This window comes from Cuculus canorus, chromosome 2 (genome assembly GCF_017976375.1).
Source record: "Cuculus canorus isolate bCucCan1 chromosome 2, bCucCan1.pri, whole genome shotgun sequence".
Taxonomy (NCBI): domain Eukaryota; kingdom Metazoa; phylum Chordata; class Aves; order Cuculiformes; family Cuculidae; genus Cuculus; species Cuculus canorus.
Genome location: NC_071402.1, coordinates 124,907,770 through 124,920,080, shown reverse-complemented (window position 1 = coordinate 124,920,080; position 12,311 = coordinate 124,907,770). Strand labels below are relative to the sequence as shown.

General features: G+C 40.2%; 1 protein-coding gene across 2 annotated transcripts in view; it reads right to left on the bottom strand.

Annotated features, from left to right (window-relative positions):
- JAZF1 (JAZF zinc finger 1) overlaps positions 1–12,311 on the bottom strand; it is a 203,155-nt gene that overhangs the window by 84,464 nt on the left and 106,380 nt on the right. For both annotated transcript variants that reach the window (XR_008448831.1, XM_054060422.1), the window contains exon 2: positions 4,957–5,029. Coding sequence is in view for 1 of the 2 variants with exons in the window: in XM_054060422.1 (XP_053916397.1) it covers positions 4,957–5,029 (73 nt within the window). In the remaining variant the exon portion in view is untranslated. The remainder of the gene's footprint in view (positions 1–4,956; positions 5,030–12,311) is intronic.

Here is a 12,311-nt window from a genome sequence, read left to right as displayed (position 1 = left end):
AGCAGTACCATGTGGGTTGGATGCGCTGCTAAGAAACCACACAGATGTACTCAAAGAGCATTGCAACCAAATCCAAAACATTCCTCTTGTTATTGCATTAGTAACACAGTGCAAACTAAATATAATATCATTACCTAAAGACTTACCACTTTTTAAAGTAACTTGCAAATTAAATTATATTAATTAATTAAATTAAATTAAATCCTATGGTGTTGGCTGTTAATTTTACCCCTGGAAAAAGTAGGTAATAGCAGCAGAAAGAGAGTCAGTGAGCTGGACAAGACACTGGAACAGTCTGCAGTGGTCAGAACTTTACATGCAATTAATTCCTTTCACAAACACATATGCTTACAGAAATGATTCATTTACTTCCACCAGTATTTAAAAAGGAAGCAGAATAGAGAAATTTGTTCTTGAGAAGTCAATGACCATTGAGAGGAAGGAAAGGGAAATGGAGGGAGAAGCTTGAAGCCTACAGGAATTTATAGTGGTAACAGTGAGGCAAAGTCTTGCCAGTTAAAAATAAAATCTGGAAGGAGAAGCAAAAACATTAGGACTGGCTCAGAGATGTGCAAGAACAACCGTGGACTACGCACAAAAAACCACCATCCAGTTTTGACACTGGTTTAATTTGTGCTCCCAGTTGTGCACAAGAATGAACTCTACAGACATCAACAGCCTCATTCAACAGCCTGCTTACAGGCAACACTGAAAACATTCACCTCAGTGTGCCATACTGCTTGCAGGATTGATCCTTAAAACCTATTTTATTATATAACCTATCCTGTATGATTTTGATTATCAGTACAAAGAACCTAGAACTAAAGTAATTAAAAATATTTTGTTAGCTTTTCAAAGATTTTAAGATTACAACAGACTCTGCTTTCAACATTTCCTTAATTCAGCTATTATATGACTTGCAGTAGAAATAGTATTTAATTAAGGCATCTTAGTTTCAATTGTAGGTGTGTTCTATTTTCCTTTTTTGCCCACTATGATGAAAATTTTTAATCGAAGCAATTTCTATACCTAAGGAAAATGTATATTATAGAAACTGTATTAAAGGCACATTTAATTATTCTGCCTATGGCACAGGCTTCCAATAATACAAGTTAGTATAGCAAGTAAGGTGAAAGGAATTTACTCCAATAAACTATGCTTTCTTCCTATTTCTTGTACTTATTATCTCAAAGTTGAAATACCTCCTCTAAAACTTAATTGTAAGGGATTTTTCATTCATTAAGTGTTGAAATCAAAGCTTTTGATTTTAAGAATTTTTAGCACTTTTTTTTTTTTAGTGTTACCTTTTTAGCCAGAGAAAGTACTTGCATGCCTGTGTTGTCTTCTCACTTTTGCCAATAATGCTGGAATGTTTGTTTTGAAAAAAACTCACTTGTTCCTACAAGAGCTGCTTTCATCACTAACAGGTAACCAGCAGTATCCATATCAAGCAAACTAGAATACGAGCAGTCTCTCTCCATTAGACTGCACAAGCCTTGAAAGTACGCTGAAACGCCAGGGCTTCACATTACACATTAATACAGCAAACTTGAGAACCATCATCACCAAAGTCCCAGACCAAGAGACTCAGAGGCATAAACAGCACCACGCAGGTTCCAATAAACACAAAGCAAAATTTATAGTCATTTTAATTCATTTAAAGCTTGAAACACCGTATCTAAGTAGTAATATAAGTAGTGTAAGTAGTATTAGTTATTGCTGTTAATTACTGCATTTCAATGCAATACAAAATATAAATGGATGTCTTGACCTTTACATACAAAGGAAATACCTCTATGAAGTACTGGAGGATGTTGGCCTGGATGCTCATTTGCATCTACTCCTGACAGATCACAGCCAGAATCCCATTCACGTACTGGTACCATTGAACCCCTTGTAGACAAACCACTCCTGTATTTATAGGATGGAAGCAAATGAACTGCATCTGCTTTGGCAGTAGTGTGCCTGGCTGACTCCAGTTTTGACTTCTAAGAAAGCAAACAGAAAGTAGGTAGGGAGCAGTCATCAATACTGGGACTGTGCAAGGGCTGCATTAAACTTCATCCAAGAAAAGGATTTGTAGCAATGCAGTAAATGCCTGGTGCAAGTGTTTGATGTAGTGATAATAAACCATTATGACCTATAATTTATATTTTGTCTACCGGTTTTAAAAGGAACGTTATCTGTCTGCATGAGGATCACACACTATGGAAGCTGCATCTGTGTGTAGTTACTGGAGGCTGTAACGGCAGTAAATCTCCAGCAGAGAAAGAGATGGAGCCTTATAGATTCAGACATCCACAGTCTGAAGGTTGTTTCAAAACTTAAGGGCACACACGGTATTGCCACATTAATATGCCTGAGAAAATAAGCAGGGGTAGAAGGGAAATGGATACAGGAGTATATTTAAGGTTGGAAACAGATTCTTGTATCCTTCTCTCTCTACTATCTGCTTTACTGCTATTTTATCCTCCCAGCTATCAAGCCTGACAACCTAGATTTATGTTTTGTTTTGTTTCATCTTATAATGGCCACCATACAGCAGGGCAATGGACAGAGCATAAAGCACACCCATTTAATCTTTCTACCACAACATATATTAAGTGTACCTCTTATCGTACAATTTAAACAGGCTCTAGGAATCAGAAGTTCCTATTTTCCCAGGCTCCACAAGAGTGTATAGTCCACACTGAATATACAAATCTGCAGAGGAAGATTGTTTTAAGGCCTGGAACTCACAGCAGGAACCAAGCTAAGTTCAGTTCCACTTGGAAGCCATAAAAGCATGGGTTTAAAAAAAGTGCAGCAGTATCTGGTGTTTGATATCTAACAGTATGCAACATGTTTATGACATGCATTAGGCTAGAAAATCTGAGTTCATAGCCTGGGACAACAAAGCAGAACCCAGCTCTGGCATATGTAGTGGGAAATAGAAAGGCATGTCTTGTCGTGTAATGGATATTGCTGCTCCCTCAAGAGCTTGAGCTGCACAGAGCAGGTGGTTCAATGAAAGATATCAGCACTTTGAAAAAATTAAAATACAATTAAAACAGCAATTAAATAGCAGCTGGTTTAAATAAGAGTCAGTTCAGATTGGGTTTTACTATAAGAACAACTCAACTTAGTTTTGCAGAATTATTTCTCAGAATTGAGAGGGTAAGAAAGTTTGGACAAAATATGTAGTCAGTAACTAAAACTGTCTCAGTCACGCAAAACTGAGTTCAAATGGTACCAAAATCATGAAGGTATCACTTTCAAACTGCTTTAAAAGTAGTCTGATTCCAAATCAGACAATCAAGTCCCATGGTACCTTCTGCGGTCTCAAAACAGCTTTTCCCTAATTTTCATAAAACCTTCCCTCTCCTTCACATTAAGTAGAATAACCACAGAAATGACTACAGAAAACACCCAAGTATATAATGGAAAGAGGGAAACATATCAAGACACACAACACCACACCAAGCCTACGTATTGGGGAGAAAAAACGTTTTATTCAGTAAATGCGAACAACAGAAATAAGTGTTAAAAAGGGTCACGGTTAATTTCAAAATACGCTTTAAAGGGTAGGATTATCTCCAGGAAGAACAGGAGTTACTTGCCAAGTAGGAAATCATGTCAATGCCAGCTATTCTTAGTCATCACAGTCTCATGCAATGGAGAAAATGTAGTCATTTTACCAAGTCAACACCATTTCTCACTTCCATACTTCAAAGCCTTCACCCTGTCCTCCCCCATCATTCTTTCTCTACAGCAAATATTATATAAAGCCAAATGGTGGACTCTGTGGTAGAAAAAGTTGGCTGAGTTGGGTCATATTTCCCTGATTTTTAACATGAAGTAGAATCAGAAAAAAAAATTGTGGCCCATGAGAGTTTGAATCAACTCAGTCAATCCTCAATTAAATTCTGGGTTAATCTTCCAGGGTTGTGAGTTTGTATCTCATCCTCTGGACAGCAAAGATAGAAAAGAAAACTGGTGCCCCATGCATAAAACCCAACAAACTCGTACAAAGTATTTTCAGAGAACTGCATTTCCAAAGTGCAGCTGACTGGAACTTTCCATCACAATACAGCTGATCAAAAAAATAGTATGATGTAAAAAAAAGCAAAATAATCCTCCAAAAGCAGCATGTTAATTTTCCGAGAATAGGAAAAAGGGTTTTATATGAGGAATTACACTTCCTGTACAGTGTTCATTTAGGATCAGGACAGAATTTGGCAAGCATACTGAAAAAGGGGCAACAGCATAAAACCTTGGCATCTTTCCCTATGATGGTGCTTAGGTGGGAGGGAAAATAAGGAGCAGCTCAGAGGCTGCTCTTAACCATAACACTGCCTGGGACGTGAACAACCGTTCCACTCCTCCACGCTGGAGTGTACGCTGAAGTTTCAGTTCTGCCACCAGGCAATAAATGAAAAGTCAAGTCTCTGTTATTTAGATAAAGGCTTTAGAAATTGGTTTGATTTCTCTCTTTTTTTTCACGTTTTATGTTATATAGGGCTGGCAAGAAAGCTTTTTAAAGATGCACACTGTCACTGATGAAGAAATTCTGAAGTACTGTAAAAAAATCTCTTACATATTGGACTATTATCAGTTAAATATCACTTCTCATTAAAAAAAAAAAAATTTCTTTCTCCACTCACTTTCGTGGAGTACAAGAAAGCAGAAAATTAGGAAAAGGCAAATTATCTTGTTTTACACAAGATTTACCTTAAAGATAAAAGGCTAAACTCTCAACTTGTAAGTATTTGAGCAGCGCACTTAAAGGGCTACTTGTGCCCTATATAAAAGTGATAAAAAATACAGTTAATTTTTAACCCAACTACCTTTCCAGAGCAGGTCATATAACATGAAACTAAACAGAAAGCATACACAAGCACACCATTTTGCCATATGCACATATACACATATTGTGCAAGCCAAGATCAGTTATACCTGAAAACCAACTACACTTACCTGTTAATGTAACTTAAAGCGACATAGGTTGGCTGCTGAAGTTCTTGTTTCTCTAATACACGTGGGTCTGTATCTGGAATAAAAAAATACATACACTGAATTAAGTTTTTTATATTTACACTGAAACATATGGGACTGTGTACTGCAAAGTAACATAAGCAAAGACAACAGATATAAAATAGCTCAACCCAGTTTACACATATAGAGTATGCTTAGCACAGCACAATCATTTGTTCATTCATTCATAAACACAGTATTGCATTACTTTACAAAAGAATTTGAAACATCAACAGTGATGTAATTTCCAACTGTCACACAAGCTTTCACAATCCCCCTCATAAATATTAGTTTTCACTGCTTTCTGTGATTTACAGTGTTACAAGGATCAAGCTTTTTTCTTTTTTAATGTAGCTATTTCTAAATATGGTTGACACATTTTGAGATGTTCCAAGAGCAATTAGATCTCTTAGGCTGGGACTTGATACTTTCCTTCTGCATCTCTGGCTTTTGCTTTCTGCCTTCTCTACAGCTTATTTTCTGAAGCTCTCCATCAGAAAAGTCGTACAAAAATGCACTTGAAACAAAACGCTTGCCAAGCAGAGCATTGCCCACCAAAAGCCCTGAAGTAAACACAATCCAACTCCCTTGAGTGTTAACTTTCTCACTCAAATGAAAGAATATGTTTTCAATCACTGTTTTCATTGTCCTTTTCAGTTAAGTTTTGCTTTTATCTAACAAAGAAGTGGTTTTGGTTTAAATTTCTGAAACCAAAACCAAGGGAGAACACCCATAGTTTATATAGCTTTCTTATAGGAAAAAATAGGATTATTTGGAGGTTTCAAATACAGCCCTGCCCTACATTGTAGCAATGCACCTTTAGGAGCTGAGCATAAACAGATTTCCAAAGTTCCCAATGGAAAATGAACATCATGCCTGTGCAGATTACTACACAGTCATTTAACAAAATACACATTACTTTAAAGGCAATTTTGGGTGCAACTCCTGCATTTTAACTATAAAGAATATAGATTGCTTTTACTAAATGGCTCCCCATAGCATTGCTGCTTTCCATCTTTTATTTCTGAGGATATGGGGGAGAAGAAGGAGGAAGAAGTAAGGAAAGGGACTCCAAGCAAAACCCTTATTTTGGATTTTTCACTTCATCCTCAACTTTAAGCATTGTTAATCTTAAAAAGCTCATTAATAGCTACATTTGTTTGACCTGATCAGTTGCTTCTTGCGGTTTTTGTGGGTTTTGTTTTGCTTTTAAAGCATGTTACAACTATTTTGAAATCTTTCTCTTATTGCCCTGCCTTAAGGAAGATTTTCAGCTGAACTGAATGGGGACTGTGGTTGAGGTAGGTGCATTTGTCACACCGCTGCCTGAAGCAGATAATGTCTTTATTCAGTGAGCAAGGAATCCCTTGTCCCAACCCCCTCAAAGCTTAGACTGACCTTAACCTTTCTTCCTACATTTACTCCTGCGAAGCTCAGGCTTTGGGATTTGCTAACATGCCTTTATTGATACGTCCCTGAAGAGATAAATGCCTTCAAGGAAGTTCAGAAAAAAGGGATAAAAGCACAAGTGCCAGTCCAACCAGCAACCCCAAGCCTGTTATCCATCTTGCTGGTGCCTGGGGAAATTCTACAGTAATTACCAACACACCATGCTCTGCTCCATACTGAGCTAATCAAAGACAGCAAAGCATCAGCTATCTTCCGTGTCATCTTTACAATTCACTTCTCTGAGGAAGCTAGGTTCATGCAATACACAGAGATCTTCTACTTGCCTTTATTTCTACAAAACCCACAGTCATTTATCAGGCAAAGCACACAACTGCTGTCATGGTGAGCTCCATTAGATTTACACCTCGGTAGTGCACAGCCTGCCATGAAACTGTCTTGATCCAGAATGTCTGTGGAGCATTAATGCCAGTCAGGACTATCTGCAAACTGCCTCAACCCAGGTTTAGGCATCTGTGGTTAAATGACTGCATCTTTGGTAATTCAGTTCTTAAACGGGATTAACCTCCGTCTATAAACAACAGTTTCTGTGACTGAAGGAGACAAAATTTGGGCTGGTTTACATCAAGAGTGCTGCATGTTATCTGTGGAAGAGGACAAGGGAAAGCTCTAATGACGGGTCTACCACTCTTCCACTGCTCTCCAGTGGCTCACCGTAACACCAGCTGAAGATGAAAATGCACAGACAGAAACCAAAAGCACCATAATTTTTGTAGGAGCACGTTATCAAAGCACAGAGAAATTTGCCTGCTGGCACCTGCACAAAGCTGAGTCCCGTCTCTCAGTAGGTGCCACCCAACACACATGAGGAATGCACTGCACACAGTCTCTGTTCAGTGTATCTATTTCTTCCCTCTCGCGCAGCAAACTTCACATGTATTTCAAGTTGATTGTATTGTATATCCCAATTCCCCCCAAAATTAATCCAGGAGGCGGTCAAGAAAATCTTTCATGAATTTAGCATTCAAAATGCTTGACGTACTTTTATTTGTCTTGCAACCAACTGCTGCTTTGCCACATTCACTTCTGCACTGTAGCAGGGACTATACTTAACACTATTGGGTATCATTTCTCTTCCCCAGTTGTAATAACAGAAAATAAAAAGAAACTTGCAGTGAGGTGCTGCATGGCACTTAGAAAAGAGCAGAGACCAGGCCAGATGTGCCATGGGTGCCATCAGCCACACAGCCTCAGCACAACCCTTCCCCAGGTGGAGGGGCATGAGGGCTGCACCGGCAGCCCCACTGCACCCACCTGAAACCTGGAGAGCCTTGCTTTCCAGGGGACACGTACACTTTGTTCAATGCTGCCAGCTTTTTTCTCACTGCCTTAAAAAGTCAACAGTCCATTCCTTCCCACCTCCATTCCCTCTTCCACATCCTCTGCCCAGCCTCAGCCAGTGCTTTTCCTCTCTCCTGTCTCTTCCTAGCTCCAGTTCCTGCTACTCGTCCTGCCACCCATTGCTCTCTTCTGCCCTGGCTGTCATGCTGCCTGCTCCTCTCCCTGCAAAATGTCCCAACACATGAACAAGTTAAAAATCACATGGAGACATCTATAACCGCTTGTTTACTCTTGTACCACAGGACTGAACATATATATAATTATTTCCCTGTACTGCCCTCTTCCCTGTAGCCTCTGACTGCTCCTCTTATCTCATCTTCCAGTTCAGACAGTCTCGACTTTCTTTCTTGGTCTCTGTTAGCACAGTTTTAAGCACTGGGTGAATACACATTATCGTTAACACCTAGAAAAAGACCACAACCATCCCAGGCTTCCTTAGAAAAAGGGGGGGATAATTAGCTTTATTAAAAACAACCAAACAACCACTACAAAAACATAGCAAACACAGCTACAGTGAGATTAAATGGCAGTATTCCCTGACACTGAACCTTCAAGCCTGGACTACTAGTGCTCTGCTTCTCTCACACCTAAGCACATTCATACAGACACAAGCACTGCTTTCTACCACCACCAATACTGCCCAAAGCCACAGGCTCTGAACACATTACTCCACTGACCAGGATGTTATGTATCAGCCAACAATCTCAGCTATCTAACCAGGGGACGAGGAGCAGGGGAGGCAAAAATCTGTTGTCAGTCTCACAGAATGGCCATGTACAATGTCAAATATTTAGTCAATATTTCTTCAAAGTCAGCCAAAAGTAGCCTAAATAGTTTCCAAACAGACACCTATAATGGATTAAACACTCACAGAAGACAAATCTTTTTCTTGAAAAATACTTAAGCGGTAACATCTAGAACCGATCTGAGCTCCCTTCCGTATAAGAAAAATATCCAGACAGCATACACACAAAAACAGCTACAGATTTTGAAGCGACTGGTTGATTTGTATCACTTCAACAAGTTACCTTTGCTTCTTGAATTAACATGGGCTGTCAAAGACTCACTGCTTCATTAGTTTCGCTGTAACATTTTAAATCTGGTAGAACAAATTGCCACCCACTGTATATTAGCCGCCTGCATTATTTGTCTCCTCTCATAAGCATTATGTTCCACTGATTTCACTCCACAATGGGCAGAAAAGCACTGACTACTTTCTGTAATGCCATGGAAGATTTTTGGCTATGTCCCCTTAGTTTGCTATGGTGTTGGATTTGGAAACCCAGGTTTTTACTTCTTTAATAAAAGTATTAAAATAAAACTTTGATTTCATATGAACTATCATAGAACCATAGAATCATAGAATGACTAGGTTGGAAGGGACCCACTGGGTTATCGAATCCAACCATTCCTAAAACTCCCTAAACCATGCCCCTCAGCACCTCATCCACCCGTCCCTTAAACACCTCCAGGGAAGGTGACTCAACCAGCTCCCTGGGCAGCCTGTGCCAGTGCCCAATGACCCTTTCTGTGAAATATTTTTTCCTGAAACAGTCAAAGTGTGGTGTCACCAGTGCCGAGTACAGAGGTAGAATAACCTCCCTGGACCTGCTAGTCACACCGTTTCTAAAACAAGCCAAGATGCCATTGGCCTTCTTGGCCACCTGGGCACACTGCTGGCTCATGTTCAGTGGGCTGTCAACCAACACCCCCAGGTCCTTCTCCTCCAGGCAGCTTTCTAGCCACTCTTCCCCTAGTCTGTAGCACTGCATAGGGCTGTTGTGCCCCAAGTGCAGGACCCGGCATTTGGTGTTGTTAAACCTAATACCATTGGTCTCAGCCCAGCGGTCCTGCCTGTTAAGATCCCTTTACAGAGCCTCCCTACCCTCGATCAGATCCATGCTTTCACCCAGCTTAGTGTCATCTGCAAACTTGCTAACGATGCACTCAATGCCTTCATCCAGATCACTGATAAAGACATTGAACAGGGCTGGACCCAGTACCGAGCCCTGAGGAACCCCACTTGTAACTGGCCTCCAGCTGGAGTTAACTCCATTTACCACCACTCTCTGGGCTCAACCATCCAACCAGTTCTCGACCGAGGAGAGTGTGCGCCTGTCCAGGCCAAAGGCTGACAGTTTCTGAAGCAGAATGCTGTGAGAAACTGTGTCAAAGGCTTTACTGAAGTCCAAGAAGACTACATCCACAGCCTTTACCCCATCCGGTAGTCGCGTCACTTTGTCATAGAAGGCGATCAGGTTAGTTTGGCAAGACCTGCCTGTCATGAACCTATGTTGACTGGGCCTGATCACCCGGTTCTCTTGCACGTGCTTCATGATAGCACTCAAGATCACCTGTTCTATGACTTTCCCAGCACTGGGGTCAGACTGACAGGCCTGTAGTTCCCTGGATCCTCCCTGCAATCCTTCTTGTAGATGGGCACAACATTAGCCAGCCTCCAGTCCAGTGGAACTTCCCCAGTCAGCCAGGACTGCTGGAAGATGATGGAAAGGGGTTTGGAAAGGACATCCGCCAGCTCCTTTAAAACTCTTGGGTGAATCCCATCTGGCCCTATAGACTTGTGGGTGTCTAGCTGGGCAAGCAAGTGTCTAACCACCTCCTCTTGGATCATGGGAGCCTCACTCTGCTCCTCTAACTCCTAGGTTTGTACACAGGGGTGCTCCTGGGGTTTTGTCCACGGTATTAAAAGACTGAAGCATGGATGCTTAACATCCACAAAAGTGTATTATTCAACTGATCATCTATAGGATTAGACACCTCAAATTTCTCACATCCAGAACCTGTTTCGTACTGCACAAGCAGACAAAGTAGCATGAGTGTGTAATTAAGGCTAAGACCATAAACTGCACTGCACCATCTTTGAACTGCTCGGATTAAGCCACACATTTTCTGCCGAGTGTATTGTAACAAAACTAATCATTGAACACTGAACCAAGCTGCAATTACTAAATCACCTCACTCTGTGCAGAAATAACTTGCAGCTTGAGAACACTGCAAAATCCTAACCCAGTGAAGTATTTTAAAGAGAGAAAATAATAAAAAGCCATATTTATCTGGTATAAGTTCAGTCTTCATCAATTATATAATTTTGATCTACATGAGTATTTCTGCACAAAAACACAAGCCACATCATTACTATATAACGGAGCAATAAATTTTGCCCTACAAGATACAAGAAAGATATCATAAACAACTTCACATGAGAACTTTACTTTCGTAAGGTCCCTGCATTCAAATCACTGTGAAAAATCACTTTTCACCATATAAAGGGCACACAGAAAAGTGCTAACACATTTCAGTGGCATTATTTTATAACCGCAAGCTTTCTTACACAGACTGCCACTAGCAAACTGGTAAAGATAGTCTCAGCAGAAAAAATAGTGACTTAAATGAGGTGAAATTCAAACTACTCTTCAAAATCTTGAATATGAAGTGGCCAGTGCAGCTTCTACCCCACTGTGCCACCACTTAATAGGCAGAAGTTGAGGTCAAGATTGACAAGAGTCCAGGTACCTAAAGAAGGACATCTGAATCCCTGTTCATAAATGAAGTGATTGGGTTGTCAATATTTTTTGGTAGCTGGAACTCTCTAACAGATTTCACTGAAGTTGCAGGTACTACATTGAGGAGAGGGAGGCGTCTCTCCATATCTTAAAAAGACAGGCTTGAAAAACATGTCTTCTATCAGCCATGCCATTACTTAAGCTGAAGAGTTGCCACAAAAGCAAAAAGACAAAAATCCCCTTGATAACCGAAGAATGTTATTTTTGTTTCTGTTTAATCTCAAAAAGAGTAACAAAATGTCTCAAAAGTTATGAAAATAATGGCCCTGTAAGGGATTTTAAGTGCAATAAAACTCCTATTTGCAAGGACCAAGGTCTCACAGTATGACCAAACTCCCAAGTGACCCAGAGACGTTTATGGTAATCTCACCTTTTTGTGCAGGATCACACTGAGGTGAATGGCCAACACAGAGGTCCCCCAGACTCACAACCAGCCTTGTTGGCACATCCGTACACACGTTCCGCTCGCCCACCGCCAGGTTTGCAGAGTGCCTGTCTTGTATTTCACTTGGCCTTGAAACTGGCTGATATAAGTCAGCTCAGCTAGTTAATTAAAACCTACACTTCCTTTGAAACTAGCTTGCTTCACTAATGATGCCAAGGCAAACATTTCTGTTGGCTTCCTCAAAAGTCTGCAATTGTTCTTACATGGATGTAGCTTAAAAAAGCCAGAAACAGATAAATTCAATGTTACTGGAAACTGTTTCCTATCCAAAACCTTCACTACAAGGAAGCCATTATGAATTTCACAGTTTCAATTCCAAAAGCAGTGTTATTCAGGTCTTCTCGTGAATTCAAAGAATAAGATCACAGACAACTACAATTTTACAGATTAATTAACACGGTCCTCTAATATATCTTTAATAGAAAAAAATTTCCCCTCATCTCCAAAAAGGAGAGGATACT